General features: G+C 33.0%; 1 protein-coding gene across 1 annotated transcript in view; it reads right to left on the bottom strand.

The window, feature by feature from the left end:
* The window catches only part of LOC114329412 (uncharacterized), a 241,311-nt gene that overhangs the window by 175,130 nt on the left and 47,735 nt on the right, over positions 1 to 18,446 (bottom strand). Inside the window, exons 3-4 of the mRNA XM_028278501.2 lie at positions 8,824 to 8,898; positions 2,120 to 2,368 (exon numbers count right to left, since the gene is read on the bottom strand). Of these exons, the coding sequence (XP_028134302.1) occupies positions 2,120 to 2,368; positions 8,824 to 8,898 (324 nt within the window). The remainder of the gene's footprint in view (positions 1 to 2,119; positions 2,369 to 8,823; positions 8,899 to 18,446) is intronic.

Consider the following 18,446-nt stretch of genomic DNA (forward strand, 5'->3'; position numbering starts at 1 on the left):
TTTAATCTATAGTATAATAAATTACAAATATCTCGCAGGAGCGATGACGGTTGCGAATTCAATGCCTTTTCTCACTCCAAAAAGAAGTTCTATACCTAGTTCACAGTATAAATACCTATATTATACACGCCTTGCGTGCGTCCTATACTATTTATATATACATACACCTAATATGTAGGTACCACAAACGCGAAAATTTCAAACCAATAAGCCTGTTGCCACATCCGTACAGAATGCTTACCAAAATAATTACTAACAGGCTATCAAATAAATTCGATAGTTAGCAGCCAGTTGACATAGTACCATATAACACCTACAGACAATAGCGACACTTATCGAAAAGTGCAACGAATACGATGAACCTCCTCATTTGGCATTTGTGGATTACAATAAGACACTCGATTCCATAGAACTCTGGGCCGTATTAGAAGGAATGAATAACGCAAGAATTGATTCTAGATATAGAATACTCATCAAATACATACATATACGACAATGCAACTATGCAAATAAATGTATCAGAAGGTCTAACAACAAGCAAAATAAGAACGGAGACAGAAGTAAGACAGATGACAAAAACAAATAAATCAAAAGTGATGACAAATCAATATATCACAGTCGACTTGGATGGAAGTGATATCGAAAGTGTCGAAAAGTATATATACCTAGGTCACACGATCAAACTAGGCAAACAGAATCAAACGGCAGAAATAACTAGAAGAATCCGAATGACTTGGGCAGCAGTAGCAAGACTCGTGATGTGTTGAAGAACAAAAAGATACCAATAAATCTAAAGAAAAGGGTATTCAACAGTTGTATTCTACAAATTATGACGTGTAGAATGGAGAAGATGACACTTACAGAGGTATGAGCCAATAGATTGAGAACGACACAGAGGGCGATCAAACGAGCTATGTTAGGGGTATCTCGGAGGGAACATATACAAAATGAGGACGTGCGGAACAAATAGCACAAAACAGAGAAGAATGGAGAACTCATGGGGAGGCCTTTGTTCAGGAGTGGAAGCAAACAGAATGAAGAAGAAGATAATGCATATATACAAAATTTATTTCGACTAAACGATGACGGTCGCGAAATCAATTCTTTATCCCCATCCAAAAATAGGTGTTATACCAATATTATATACGCGGTGCGTGCCTCCTACACTACTTATAGGAATGACGGTCGCAATGAAGGTCGCGAATTTAATGCTTTTTTCTTATCTAAAAAGTGCACAACGTCCTTAAAGAAGTTTTCACTTAAATAATATTACTATTATTATACGTACATTATAATAATATACGTACAAAATTTATTTCGTCGAAGCGATGACGGTCGCGATGACAGTCGCGAAATCAAATCCTTTCTCCCCATCCTAAAATAGATTTTACATTTATTTTAAATTTAAATACTTCTACACAATTTATATATACATACACATAATAAATATATGTACAAAATTTATTTCGCCAAAGAGATGACGATCGCCAAAAAATTCTTTTTCCCCATCCAAAAATTGGTTCTACATTTATTTTAAATTTAAATACTTCTATACAATTTATACATACATACACATAATATACATACGTACAAAATTTATTTCGCCGAAGAAATGACGGTCGCGATGACGGTCGCCAAATAAAACCTTTTTCCCCATCTTAAAATAGGTTTTACATTTATTTTAAATTTAATACATACACATAATATATTTTATATACGTACAAAATTTATTTCGCCTAGGAGATGACGGTCGCCAAATAAATCCTTTTCCCCATCCAAAAATAGGTTTTACATTTATTTTAAATTTAAATACTTTATACAATTTATATATACATACACATAATGTATATTCGTACAAAATTTATTTAGCCGAAGAGATGACGGTCGCGAAATAAATCTTTTTTCCCCATCTTAAAATATGTTTTATATTTATTTTAGATTTAAATACCTCTACAAAATGTATATATACATACACATAATATATAGCATAAGCGATGACGGTCGCAATGACGGTCGCGAATTCAATGCTTTTTCCCCTATCCAAAAAGTGCACAATGTCCCTAAAAAAGCTTTCACTTCAAAAAAATATGAAGTGTTTTCGTATCGTTACAATACTTACTGGTGAGTAGTTATTGACAAACATCTTCTGTAACACGATCCCGAGCTCAGAATCCTTTCTCAATGGAATAAAGTTAGAACAGCTGTCAGGACACGCCCTGCAAAGTACCATAGCACCATATTTTTCAGGAGTCATGTCTTTGCTGAGAAAGTCTTCTACTTCTATGGCTCTCTTTTTATATGCAAAAAACAACCAGATGCGATAGTTGCATTTCTCACAAATTACTGGTATGGGATCCGTTGGAATAACCTATAGTTGTAGTGTGTATTAATAGATATATCTACAATTAAAATAGATAAGTATTTATATTCCTTTATACAATTACAACTCAAAAAAACGAGGTATCTATACTAAATTTATAATGAAGATGCAGTAGAAATAAACAAACCAAGACACGTTAAATGCTACTAGGAGCACTCCCGAATCATAATTTACAATGTATATACAATGTAAATCCCAAATCATTATTTCCAAAGTTTATACATTATAAATTACGATTCGGAAGTGCTCCTAGTAGCATTTAACGTGTCTTGGATTGTTTATTTCTACTGCATCTTTATTGTAAATTTAGTATATTATGTAGTTTTTATTTATATTTCTCTAGAAAACAATACAAATATATGAAATGAAAAAGCGGATAGATGCTTTTCGACCATCTCAAAATTAATACTGTGGAAACAAAAAGGAAAAAAAGTATACCCCTTAACCTTCCGCAACTAGCATAGGTTTTCTGAACATCAAAGCAACATCGGTGTCAAAGACCGACATAAAAAAATGTTTCCATTAATAATTGTTAGAAATAATATTTCTAACATATCAAGTAAATAAAAATACTGTAAAATAAAAATTTGTTGTAAATTCGAATTTATATTCGTATTGTTAGATAAAATCTAACGCGCGACTGCTGACGTGACAGAAGTGAGCGCGACTGTTCCCGGGTTAAGGCTGTTTTATCGGTGCACCAAAACCTAGGGACAGTGTTTTCTCTGTTATTTACCGACAGACTGTCTCGAAATTTGGACACGTTGTTCGAAATTATGTTGCCTTTAAAATGATGGTTTTACTTTTTTTATTTTTTTAAAAATTCTGTTGAAAAATTAGATTATAATGTTTAACGTTCTATTATAACCAAACTTTTTACTCCCATCACTTGAAAGAGTTTTTTTTTCTGTAATCGTTGATTTTTTTTTCACCTTTCTGTGTCCAGTAATAATCGAGAAAAGCGTGTTCCAACTTTGAAGAAAATTTGCTAAAAATATTGAAATCTAATAATGAAACGAGTTACGCAGCATTGGCGCTTAGTTTCATCGTTATCGCCTTCGTGACGACAAATCTCATGAACGTACGGTCAGTCGGTCAGTTCGCTTGAATTATTAGAAACCATTTCCAGTTATTCATTCTTGTATTTTCTTCATCAACTTGCTTAGTTTTTATAGTTTACAGTATTCTTAGTTATTTTGAAAACATTAAACTTATTTAGTTTACGGGTATTTTAAGTACATAATATATTATTAGTTTAGTGGTATAAGTTACAAGTTCTTTAGTTTACGCGTATTTTTAAGTATTACATTAGTTTAGGGATATAAGTTGACAAGATAAGAAATGAGTCCCAGGGTGTTTTAAAATAAGACAGAAAATTATACTACTATCCACGATTTGTGTTTTATTCATCAATTGGATACTTTTTTATGTAACTGCAACCTATAAATATATTAAAATAATGTATATGTTACCGGCCAAACCCGATTTCGGGACAAACTAGTTTGACCTAGGCCAAACTACTTTGTCCTAACCGCCTAGGATAAACTAGTATGACCTAGGTCAAACTAGTTTATCATATCACGCGTAGGCTAAACTAGTTTATCCTGATATAAATAAAGATTCACACTTCAGGATAAACTAGTACGGCCTTCTTCTTATTCTTCTTCTAGTGCCTATCCGTTTCGGATATTGGCGATCATCATGGCAATCTCTACTTTTCTCACTGCTGCTCTGAAAAGACTTTTAGTGGTTGTGTTGAACCACGTACGTAGATTTTTCAGCAAGGTGTTAAATGAAAGCTTATAATCCAAGGATGGTACTAAAAGTTAGGAATTTGACCTAGGCTGTCTGTCTGTCCGACCGCGAATATAACTGCTCCGTCACTATACCAGGCAGAATGACAAATGAGGTGTCAAATGAAAGCTTATAATCCAAGGATGGTACTAAAAGTGACAAAATTGACCTATGCTGTCTGTCTGTCGGTCCGTCCGACCGCGAATATAACTGCTCTGTCACTATACCAGGTAGAATGAAAAATGAGGTGTCAAATAAAAGCTTATAATCCAAAAATGTTACTAAAGCCCAAACTAGTTTGGCCTGAAGTGAGCGTCTAGAACCGGAAGTCCTAGAACAAAGGACCCCGCAGAAACTTTATGGGAAATGGCTCTCTGTCAAATGCTCTGAAACTTAGGATTGTGGTAATTCTTGATGTGTAGAACAAAAGACTCCATGGACGCGTAGCTCCAAAAAATCATAGTTCTAAGATATAAGCCTCTGAAGATATAGGTATAGAGAGGACGTTTGAGTTGGAATAAATTCATTTTCTCGAGAATGGGCGACTCTGGAGATAAATTACGAATCAGGTCAATTTTTATTTTTAAATTATAATTTTTGGCATATATATCATACTAGTGACGTCATCCATCTGGGCGTGATGACGCAATCGATGATATTTTTAAATAGGAATAGGGGTCGTGTGATAGTTCATTTGAAAGGCTATTTAATTCTCTATTCACTAATATAAACTTCAACATAATCATTTATACAGGGTGCCCAATTTTTTTTTTAATTAAATTAATTGAGACAAAAAGAAGAATGTATATAATTTATTTAATTCGAAATACATTTTACTGCTGTCAGAAAACAGAAAAAAATGTTTATTTGATAAATAAATATTGTTTTTTGCTTAAATTCAATATTAAAGCTGCCACCCACCTACCTCTTAGCAGTTTGGACATTTAATTTAAGCGAAAGGCAATGTTTATTTTTCAAATTAACATTTTTTTCTGTTTTCTGACAGCAGTAAAATGTATTTCGAAATAAATAAATTATACACATTCTTCTTTTTGTCTCAATTAATTTAATTAAAAAAAAGTTTTGGCCACCCTGTATAAATAATTATGTTAATGTTTACATTAGTGAATAGAGAATTAAATTACCTTTCAAATGAGCTATCACACGACCCCTATTCCTATTTAAAAAAATCACCGATTGCGTCATTACGCCCAGATAGATGACGTCACTAGTATGATATATACGCCAAAAAATTATTATTTAAAAATAAAAATCGAGCTGATTCGTAATTTATCTCCAGAGTCTCCCATTCTCGAGAAAATGAATTTATTTCAACTCAAACGTCCTCACTGTACCTATAACTTCAGAGGCTTATATCTCAGAACTATAATTTTTTGGAGCTACGCGCCCAGGAAGTCTTTTGTTCTACATATCAAGGACTACCAGAATCCAAAGTATCAGAGCATTTGACAGAGAGCCATTTCCCATAAGGTTTCTGCGGGGTCCTTTCTCACCTTTAGTACCAGCCTTGGATTCTAAGCTTTCATTTGACACCTCATTTGTCATTATATCTGGTATATTGACGGAAGAATTACATTCGCGATCGGACGGAAAGACGGACAGACAGCCTCGCTAAGATTTCTCACCTTTAATAACATCTTCGGATTAAAAGCATTTATTTGACACCTCATTTTTCATTCTACCTGGTATAGTGACGGAGCAGTTATTTTCGCGTTCGGACGGACCGACGGACAGACAGCCTAGCTCAAATTTCTCACCTTTGGTACCATCCTTGGATTATAAGCTTTCATTTGACACCTTATTTGTCATTCTACCTAGTATAGTGACGGAGCAGTTATATTCGCGGTCGGACGGACCGACGGACAGACAGCCTAGGTCAAATTTCTCACTTTTAGTACCATCCTTGGATTATAAAGGACGTAATTTGGGAATTCCCCGCATGTAAAAGTCCTTACATGTTCGTCAAATTACTTTCGACTCGGCTAATGTAGGCTAGGCCGTACTAGGCGAAGGATTTCCTGGCTGAAAAATCTACGTACGTGGTTCAACACAACCACTACAAATCTTTTCAGAGCAGCAGTGTGAAAAGTAGCCATGATTGCCATGATGGCCGCCAACATCCGAAACGGATAGGCACTTCAAGAAGAAGAAGAAGGCTAGTTTATCCTGAAGTGTGAATCTTTATTATATCAGGATAAACTAGTTTGACCTAGGCCAAACTATGTGACAAAAATGTGATAATTTTTTTAAATATATTATCCACGATAAAATCAATCTAACAAGGTATTCCCGACAAAACTAATTTGAATGGAGAATAATGCATTTTGTTGCTATTAAAATACTTGTCCGCCGGCGCCACTGAGTAAAGATCGAATTCTCGGTCGCACTCCCTACTTCCAATCAATTTCAAGTAGGGAGTCACGTGTGTCTGACGTAAGCAGTCTACGAAAGTAAGTGATACGCCCACTTAACATTGCAATGTGCTTCAACTGATAAAACAGCCTTAAGTTATAGGCTTCATAAGAGTGATCAAATCTATTTCCTATGGGAAGAACGGTTTTTCAAACTCAATAATTCCTGCAAAACCTTCAGTTATCATACTTGACCTTGAATGCATCAAATACTACTTGTCAATACGTTTCAAACTCATGTTTAGTGATCAAAATCAGTAAAGCCGCTTCGAAGTTACCAAGCTCCAAATTATAATACATTTTACCATTATTATCGCCGAAATGGTTTTTATGTAGTTTTAGTGGTTACGACGCTAAATCTCATAGGGAAATCCGAGTTCATTTACCGGCCATCCCAATATTTCTTTTCAATCTATTTCGAATAGAAAAAAATCTAGTGTACGGCCTTACGTATTACTTATTAGTTACGGTATTACTAGTCTAAGGCTAGAAAGGCGACCATTTATAACACTTAACGTGGAATCGAGAAACATTACATTAAACTTCATACATTTAATTTATAAATAACTTTAAAAAACTCCTGATACAAGAATAAAAAACCGCTAAACGCCGTAAAAATGAATGGCGCACACAATATTCCTACAAAAGAGCTGATATGAATACTACGTGGCGCGAAAATGTATTTTCATTTTGATGCAAAATAAAATTCTAGTTTTATTTTAAAATATGTTTCCATAAAATTTGCTAAATTTGAAGTAAAACGCGCCACAAAAGAGCTTCAAAATACAAACTCTATCAAAGTTACTCTTTTGTGGCGCGTTTTACTTCAAATTTATCAAATATTATGGAAACATCTTTTTAAATAAAACTAGAATTTTATTTTGCATCAAAATGAAAATACATTTTCGCGCCACGTAATATTCATATCAGCTCTATTGTAGCTGGAATATTATATGCTCCACTCATTTTTACGGCGTTTAGCGGTTTTTTATTCTTGTTCAATATAAAGAAAATTAGCAAATATCAATCATGTATGAAAATTTTGACAATAAATAAAAAAATATGGCATCAATAAACCATTGCCGTTCTGCTCATTTTTATTTATACAGGGAGTTGAACTTGTTACGATTTTCATATAAAATTGGTTATACAGTATTTCTCATGATCATCTTTCAGTGCGTCACAGTTTTTCGATTTCTTTCTAACGCATTAAATTGTATGTGACAGAAAAAAGGCACGTCGGTGATTACATTTCGTCGGTGACATTTTTATAACATTTATTCTAGTTATTCTAGTTGTCGACAGATGGCGCCATAATAAAAAAATATTTTTTTTTTAATTTTTTTTTTGAAACGTTTATTCAGCAATCTGTTAGTTATAAAATTTCTAACAATAAGCGTCTTTGTGGTTTGAAATAAAAAAGAATTGACGTTAGAGAGGTCAATCCAATGACTGGACCTCTAGTATGGAACAAACATGACATTCCGATAATATGCTACATACAAACATACATTTTACATTTACAAACAATACATATATCTGAAATATAAACACAATTACGGTGAGGTATAAAACTTATTTATAAATAAGGTCCAGTGGATTTTTACGTTTTAGTCTGTGAGTTTGTTGACTATTATCAAGCAAGTTTTGCTTTTTTTTTTAATTAGATAATAATATTACAAATATAATCTGTATAATTTATAAGACTATACAAATCAAAGAAAATACCATTTTATAAATGCAAGAAACACTTTTGATTTGTTTTTATTCCAAATTGAAAATAAAATGTGACAACTGTCAGATTTAACTAAAATGTCATGTTAGAATAAATGTCATAAATGTGTATTATCACGGACTTACCCTTTTTCCTATCATTTGTTACGCACTGAAAAATGATCATGAGAAATACTGTAACTTTGTAAATACCCTGTATAATATACCAAACCTTTATATTTTTGTAATGGAGAAGTTAAGAAGATTTCGAATATAAAATAAAATACAGGGTGTTCCATTTAAAAGACATAAGTTTGGTCTGCCAGTATGTTATCGAACACCCTGTAACATTCTAACTAATTTTGTAATGTGAAGATCAAAGTTGGCTACAATTTTTGTTATTAACTTTTATTGCTATCTATTACTATAACAGATCTACGGAGCTTTAACCCATTAATCAATCACCCCGTATAAACATCAATGATTACTAAAAACAATACTTACAAATTCCTTAAAACAAAATGCGAATAAATGATTTAAAGGTTCTGGATTAACTGTAATGATGTTGTCAAGTTCCTCCTAAAAATGAATAAAGAAAATAATACTTAAGTAAATACAAAACAATAATTATGTACATAGATACATTAAATCATGTGAAATTTTTTAAATAATCATAGCAGTAGACATTAGTGCTGTTGACAGGGGAGGGGGTACAATGGCCTCTTTTATTTAGATGGACTTATCCAAGTTTTTTTATGTATTTTGAGCCGTAGAATACGAATTTTTTGGGTAACAGTTGAATCGGATGTCGATAAGATTGTAATAAACAAAGAACTTGCAGAATTACATAACAGCGATATTTCGCAAAACAAAACATTTTTTTGTATTTGTTGAGTCATCCTAAGCAAAAAATGTTGTTACAAATTTATTCGTAGGATGCATAGTTTTCGAGATAAACGCGGTTAAACTTTCAAAAAAACGACAAATTGCAATTTTAGAACCCGAATAACTTTTGATTAAAAAATAAAATAGCATGAAAGTTCAAGTCAACATCACTCAAACATTATGTGTTTATAGCTTTGTTTAACAAAAAAAAATAATTTTTAGCAACGGAAATAATCAAAATCGGCATAATTTGACTTGAACTTTCAAATGCGGTAAGCAGGTAAGCAGAATTGCTATTTTATTTTTTAATCAAAAGTTATTCGGGTTTAAAAATTGCAATTTTTCGGTTTTTTTGAAAGTTTAACGTCGTTAAACATTTATTTTGACCATAAAAATTCGAAAACATGTTTTGTTTTGCGAAAAATCGCTGTTATGTAATTCTGTGAGTTCTTTGTTTATAGCAATCTTATCGACACCCGGATCAACTGTTACCCAAAAAATTCGTGTTCTACGGGTCAAAATATATAAAAAAAACTTGGGTAAGTCCATCAAAATAAAGGAGGCCGTTGTACCCCCTTGGCGACAGCACTACATACATAATCAATGTATGTTTTTCATACATAATCACTACAAATGTTTCTCTTTTTGATACTGTTAAAGTTAAATTAATTGACAGAGCAGCAGACCTTATAGCATCAAGAACAGAACTTGATTTTTGGGCAAAAGTTATAGTTTCTCTGGGAACATTTTCTGACCAAAGATACATTAATTGTTTAGTACAAGATATAATTTCCATAAAACCAAAAAGAAATAAAAATCCACAAAATGTTGGTTTAAGAATCCAAGACTTCTAGCGTCTTATAAGACGCCAGAAGCCTTCTTTGTTCCAAAATAAATATAATCTAATGACCAATTCATGTAAACATATTAAAAATCGAACAATACAAAGATCTCTGTCTTAATAACATTTATAAATGGCCTTAACACATGCAGTTAATGGTAAGATTAAAGAATCCTGGTTCCATAGAGTAAGCATTGGCTTTCGCTGAAGAAGATCAACGGATCAACTGTTACCCAAAAAATTCGTGTTCTACGGGTCAAAATACATAAAAAAACTTGGGTCCATTAAAATAAAGGAGGCCGTTGTATCCCCTGGCGATAGCACTACATACATAATCAATGTATGTTTTTCATACATTATCACTACAAATGTTTCTCTTTTTGATACTGTTAAATTAAATTAACTGACAGAGCAGCAGACCTTATAGCATCAAGAACACAACTTGATTCTTGGACAAAAGTCATAGTTTCTCTAGGAACATTTTCTGACATCCATTAATTGTTTAGTACAACATAATTTCCATAAAACCAAAAAGAAATAAAAATCCACAAAATGTTGGTTTAAGAATCCAAGACGCTAGAAGCATCCTTTGTTCCAAAATAGATATAATTTAATGACCAATTCATGTAAAAATATTAAAAATCGAACAATATAAAGATCTCTGTCTTAAGAACATTCATAAATGGCCTTAATTAACACATGCAGTTAGTAGTAAGATTAAAGAATCCAGGTTCCATAGAGTAAGCATTGGCTTTCGCTAAAGAAGAGGATAATTTTATTGCTTATAAAAACTGAAATAATACAAGATTAGTAATGAAATAAAAGACGTTCTCACAATCAAATTATTTACATCGGGCGACCGGTTTCGCTGTCTATAATTTACACAGCATCATCAGGTCCCGGTTATAAGTAAATTACATGCTACAAATAATAAAAAAGCAGAATTAGTTAATAATACAAGACCTTCAAATTTTAAAAATTTTCGATTTCATAATAATTCCCATGAAAGCTCAACTAATCGCTTATAACAATTTTCAAAATAGTCCAAGTTTTTCAAAGAATGATTTAATAATAATAATGGTACCCCATTTCCAAGACAGTTTTTAAATATATGCCTAGACAACCATCTATTAAAATGCGACCTCAGCCAATCAGCCAATGGAATGGATACAAGTTGTAATAACTTTAGACATGAATATACGTCACAGCATATAAAACGCAAGTTTATTATGCTGTGTATACGTTCTCTCCATAATTTATTTAATAATACAAATACAAATAATAATGTATAATAAAATAAACAAGAAAAAAAGTAGGTACGTAATGATAATTATATGAGATATAATGAAAATGAAAGAAGAATACATAATCATGAAAATTTTCAAGAACAAGCCTCGACAAGTACAGCCACATAAACTTTAATGCTATTAAACAATATGATAAATTACCTAAGACTCTAGTAACATTTTCTGACCAAAGATCCGTTAATTGTTTAGTATTATTCGCGGAGTGCAAGTACTGGGACGGGATACGAGAAACGATCGTGCACGAATAGGGCTTTTCATTCACAGTCATTTGTTTCGAGCTTCTGTCATGTGTCACATAATATTACTATATCTACGTCATACGTTATTGATAGATACCAATGATACAAACAAGATACAAACCAAAGACGTATGACGGACATGTATTAATATTATGTGACCAATGTAATATTTTCCACGTGACCATGGAATTATGAATTTTTACGTATATCGTTTGGATTAAAAATTACCCCAGCTACGTTTCAAAAAGTTGTAAATTATGTATTAAGAGGATACCAGAACGAAATCTGCTAAAATTGTTTTCTTCTTCATCATTGCAAAATGAAATAAAATAAATATAAACCCAGTACAACGAATACTGCCGATTCTTTAAAAAAAGTTTTTAGTCTCTCTTACATGAAAAAGCAGATAGGAGGCATTGTCACATCACAGACGATATTAATGCAATGGAAACAGAATCAAATAATATAAACAATTCCGGTGGCACCCCCTCTGTGGCTCAGTGGTAAGAGCGCCTAACCTTTGGATCGAAAGTTCCGAATGGTAGTGAGTTCGAATCTCACCAGGGTCAGGAATTTTTTCATTTATTATAAATTAATAAATGAAAATAGTTTCTGTCCTTGTGGGATCGGTACTCCCCGGAGGGACCGCAGACGTTCGGATACAATTAGCGTCTCTTTGCAAAGACAATAACATCGACTTTGCAAAGTAACAAGACACTTACTCAACACACACACACTACACATTACACCTGACTTAGTGATAAGTTATACAATTACGTGGCTAAAGGTTCTAGTTCTAAATCAAGGCCAGAATCAGAGAAAAAAAAATTCCGGTGGCGTATTGACATCGACAAATTTTTAACTGAATTTAACCCAGACATAGTTTATTAAAATTTAATAAATGAAACTTGGCGAATTCTCGATAACAATGAGGTTATAGAAAACCCACTAGTAAAAGAAACATTATTAGCACGAAGTAAGGACAATGAAAATGTTGATATGCATAATCATTCAGACACCAACACAGCACAATAGTGCAGACTCTTTAGAAATGAAAATAGGTCCTCATTGTTAGATAAAATATAAAGAGTTATCTAAAACAAGAATTTTAAAGGACTACATTTCAGCAGACAAGAAAATGTGACCCAGTTCATAAAAGAAAATGCTTGCAAAAATACATTATACATTTATTTCTTATCATGGAATTTAGAACAATATTTCAGAATGTATGGAGTAAATATTTTACGAGATTAAAATTTTTTTTTATTTATTTATTTTTATTTAATGTCGTCCGAACCCAATGAACTGTCAATACGGATGGAATAGGCACAAAGACAACTAATGTAGCCACGATACAAGAGAGAGGTCCTAGAGAGAGACAGACAAGGTGGTGGAAACTTTGACAGGCCGTGTAATTTGAGTTGCCTATAACAACTTAAATCGGGGAAATATAAAAGTCTAAATATAAAAGTAACATAAAAACATAATCAAAGACTTCTTCACTTTGTATAAAACAGTCACTAATTTAGTATTTAAATGGTTTTAAAATTATTAACTCCCAAATACTTTAGGAAAGTAGGTATTTGTTTTGATAAATACAAATAACAATTCTGAAAAGTATCTAAACACCAAGTATGGCACTGTGTACTCTATTTATCCCCTAAATACAAAAAAGTGGTTAAATTTTGAAATATGTACTGCCAATCAGCATTAGGCCTTAGCCAAGTTAAAATATTCAACGAACTGTAAATACTGATTCAATCGGGTCCATTTATATAGGCAACTCAAATTACACGGGCTGTCAAATTCTCCACTACCTTGTCTGTCTCTCTCTAGGACCTCTCTCTTGTATGTTGGTGTCAATCTTGCTTCACTATTTGAATGGGACATGGCCATTCCATCCGTATTGACAGTTCATTGTCCGAACCACTGGGGTTATAAACGACAACAATCGAAAATACATTATTAAAAATAAACAGTTATTACAATATTAAGTACATACATATGAACTAACAAAAAGGAAACCTGGAAAATTTGTGGTACAATTATATGTCCTTTATTCCTATATCCGTTAAAAACTTGATGATGTTGTTGATATTTTTATCGTCTCCAAGAAGCTCAGATATGTCTCTGGGAAGGTTAAATTTACTTCTCGTTTGCTGGTATTTTTGACAGTCGGATAATATATGTTTAATTGTTACATTTGTTTGACACTGCTGGCAGAATGGAGGATTGTCTCTAGTTATTTTGTAGAGATGTGTATGACGGGTGTGACCAAGTCGGAGCCGAGTGAAGATAACTTGTTTTTCCTAGGTAGAGAAAAGGCCTGTTTTTGTACAGCGTTGCCTTTAATTTGTTTTAATTTTTCGGAACACTGCGACCACTTATTTTGCCACACACAACTAACTACGTTTTTAAGACACAATGTCACATTACCTGGCACAATTTTATTTAGATGAACTTGATCACTTGTTGCTGTTTCGTGAGCTAGGCGGTCCACAACCTCGTTACCGTGTACTCCAATATGGGATGGAACCCAGATTAATACCACGTGTTTGTTTTCCTTTGCAGCATGTTGAAGTTCTTGATAAATGTCTTTATGAATAGGGTTGCAGGAATATATGTTTTGAATGTCACCAAGGGCGTTCATAGAGTCCGTTATGATTGTGTAATTTCTCTGGTTCGATTTGTTAATGAATTTTAAAGCTTCAAGGATTGCATACAGCTCTGCATTGGAAATAGTCCAGTTGTTATGCAGCTTAAATTTAGCATTATGGGTATTGGAAAAAATTGCTGCCCCCAGATTAAAATTGATTAAATGTTCAAAATTAGTTAACAATGTATTACCAGAAGAAATAAATACCAGAAACTGATAAAATATAAGAATAGCAGCAAAATTAATCCTCGTTGAATTTCAGACAGTCGTAAACCTAGAGTTTAAAACATAAATTATGGCTGGAAATCAACGAAAAATTACATAGAAAAATATATAAATGAATATACAAAAATATATAAAATGAATATATAAATGAATGTGAAAATATGCCAGAGATCAAATAATAGAAATTCACATAAAAAAAGGTTTAATATTAACCCACACACCCTCCAAGTCATTTGAAATAATACATTACAAGTAGACACTTATAAAGTTGGCAATCAACGATTTTTGACAATTACAGATATCAGCCGTATCAATTATACATGGCCCCCGACATTCAGGGCCCAGAGCGGCATGTCGAAACAAAATTCCATTAAAAAAATTGAACAAAATATTGTATAATTATTTCACCATTAAAACACTTTGAAACAGTGTATATTGTTTGGATATCGACATTTTCGTGTAATTCTTTATCTATATATTATAAACTATATTTACCTATAGGTACCTGTCTATTTTCTGCCTCTCGCCGTTCTATAACAACAGAGCTTTTTTGTTTTCAAGATACTTTTTATTGTCTATTCACCTTTGGCTGTGTGTGAGACATTGCATAAGGGAACATCCATAAACTACGTCGTAAAAATTTCGGACTTTTTAATACCCTCCCCCCTACCGTCGTAAAGCGTCGTTTACAGTTGACCCCCCCTCATACCGACGTCGCAATTGCAACTCATGACCACCCATTTTAGTGATTTTTTTTTAAATCCCATGATATTTCTGGATTTTTTAAAGTTAGCTATCAAAGTTTGTTTACTTACTATGTAGCTCATTAATATCCGCGTACTTTTTCTCTCAATTCACTGCACAACTAATTAGCTTTATAGGTCTGGATCCCGCGTATGAAAAAAAAGTTGATTAATAGCAAGATGAAAATTTGTTGATAGCTTAAGAGTGTCTAGTCGGATAAACTTTGATATATGGGAACACTGGAACAGGGGCAGTTTTAATTGTGAAACAGGTTAAAAATTTGTAACGGTCACACCACGAAAACGGCACATTTATTTTGTCCGACAGAATAGACTTAAACTCTCCGAACCGAGATTAAACTCTCATGCAAAAATCAGACTGCTATTTATCACCTGTCATAATTCCTGTCATTTGACATATTCTACATGTTCCACTCATTCAAACGCCCATTTGGTGATAAATAGCAGACTGATTTTTGCATGAGAGTTTAATCTCTGTTCGAAGAGTTTAAGTCTGTTCAGTCGGACAAAATAAATGTGCCGTTTTCGTGTTGTGACCGTTCCAAATTTTTAACCTGTTCCACAATTAAAACTGCCCCTGTTCCAGTGTTCGCATATATCAAAGTTTATCCGACTAGACACCCTTAAACTATTAACAAATTTTCAGCTTGCTATTAATCAACTTTTTTTTCATACGAGGGATCCAGACCTATTATTGGGACAAAAGACAATACTTTTAACGGAGTTCCGATATGCTTTCTTAACTGCATCATATAAATCTTGATACTTATTTTGTTTTGATTTCAATATCATTTCTTTTATTAAGTATAAATACAATGTACTAACTAAATAAAATAGAATATTTTATTTCTATTCATTCTTGTAGAATTGTTTCACACGGAGTAATCAGTAAATAAATGAACAGTTTAATATTGATTGCTTCCAGACGTTGTTCTGTATAAATGAGTTTGTTTAAATACATAGAACAATGTTTTATTGTTTGTTATTCTGTACCAAACTGTTAGCAATATTATTAAGGCTGTGAGTGATAAAAACGAAATTAAAAGTATGCGATAAAAGTAATATACCTACTAATTCTTTTTAATTCTAAAATAGGGTAATTTTTTATATTCGTGAATATCAAACGACGTTGGATGTGCACTCATGGCCTCTCCCCATGTCGTGTACCATCGTAATAAGCAAAGACCCGCCTCCCCTTTTCAACGACGTAGTTTATGGATGTTCCCTAATGTATAATGCCACATTTCAATATTTGTAATCGCTTTACCTCTGAATATTTGAAACATTGAAATACTTTGTATTTTTTGCGTATATTTTCGTGTAATCTGTTCTATATCTATAAATTGTAATTAGGTATATCTATTTGCCGGTCGCTCGCCGTTAAAGAACAGAGCTTCTTTGTCTACGCTCATTTTGTCATTTTCAATGTCCATTCACCCTTGGTTTGAAAAAACTGAATCTGTTTTAAAACAATGAGTCTGAACAATTCAAATCTATTTTTCGACTTTGGTTTATTAGAGTTTATTAGGTTTATTATTATTATCTATATTTGGGTGTTATACGCAGAACTTATTAGTTCACAAGGTTGTATAAGAGGAGCCCAAGCGGGGATTTTTGCACTTATTCGAGCGCGTCAGATTATCATATGGGGAGAAACCTTGTACTCTGTAAATGTACCCCTACCATATATTGGATCTTAACACAGGGGAGCTCGTTAAGGGGACCCGAAAAAAAATCTACACTTAGAAAAAGTCGAAATCGTCAGATTAAGGGTAAGGTAAGTTAAGTGCATGCAGGACAGTGTATATTTAAAAAATCTGACGGTTTGAGCTGGGCGTAAGGAAATGGGTGAGTCACAAAGTTTTACAAGAAAAAAGCGAATATTTCGAGAAATAAACGTCAGATCGAAAAACTAAAAAATATTTTTGAAAAATCTATCGAATGATACTAAACACGATCCGCCACGGAAAGGGGTAAATTTAAAATAGAAACCCCGCGATATTTCGCGAAATGAACATCAGATCAAAAAACTGCAAAATACACGTATTTAATATTTTTGAAAAATCTATCGAATGACACCAAATACGACTTCTCACGGAGTTAGGGTGGGGGTTACTTTAAAATCTTAAATAGAGCCCCCATTTTTTATTGCAGATTTGGATTCCTTACGTAAAAGTAAGAAACTTTTATTCGAGACATGTTTTCGAATTATGGATAGATGGCGCTATAATCGGAAAAAACGATTGTTGGAAATGGAAAATTTTACTTGACTTTCTTTGGTTTTAGGACCTAATCTTCACAACCCAGTAGGTCGCCATAACGCTCGAGTAACTGCAAATTTAACAGACTTTACTCCCCTATATTATGCAATTTATTTAAATTTTGCAATATACAGGGTGTTTCATTAATACTTGGAAATAATTAAACTGTAGATTCCTGGGCTCAAAATATTAAGATTAACCCAAATCACCTAGTTCGAAAATGCTTCCTAAAGGAGCTAGAGCTCTTTGGAGAAGGCATCTTGTAATTAGTTTTTTTTTAAATACCTCCAGAACGCTTCTATTTAGAGAAACAAAAACTGGTACACCTATTTGTCTTTCAGAGATAAATCGACTCCATAAATTGCGAATTTCTAGTACCTGTTCTACCTATGTATTCTATTCTATACAAGCGTTTTTGTTTCTTTTGTTAAACATTTTTTAGCACTATGCCATATCAGTGGTGAAAAAGGGCCCCCGCGACAAACTTTTATATGGGGCCCCTGTGGGACTAGCTACGCCACTGGCAAGCCATTTTGGCACAGCGATATAATCGTGTCAACACTCAACAGTACATTTCTTTTGATTTTTCGGAATACAGAAGCATATTTGCAGAAAGTGTCGGCGAATTTAAAAATGACGTTGTAGATGAACTACATACTAAGAACCCACCAAATAAAAAACACATTTTACTACTACATATCATCATGAATCTAACGTGAACTCACGCGAACGTGAGGTCTTGCATTATCGTGCATTAGCAAAAAATTGTTACCAATATAAGGAGCCGACAGCATGGTAGCTAAGTATTTCGCTATGTACGATCACTGCTTGAATACACTCGTTGCGTGTCAAATTCCTTGTAGCGCGTTCCATTTCAACCAAACAAAAAAAAATGCGGACTTAATTGAAACTTTAAATAATAAATCTACTAATTTTCACAAAAAACCAG

The sequence above is a fragment of the Diabrotica virgifera genome, chromosome 7 (assembly GCF_917563875.1).
Source record: "Diabrotica virgifera virgifera chromosome 7, PGI_DIABVI_V3a".
Taxonomy (NCBI): domain Eukaryota; kingdom Metazoa; phylum Arthropoda; class Insecta; order Coleoptera; family Chrysomelidae; genus Diabrotica; species Diabrotica virgifera.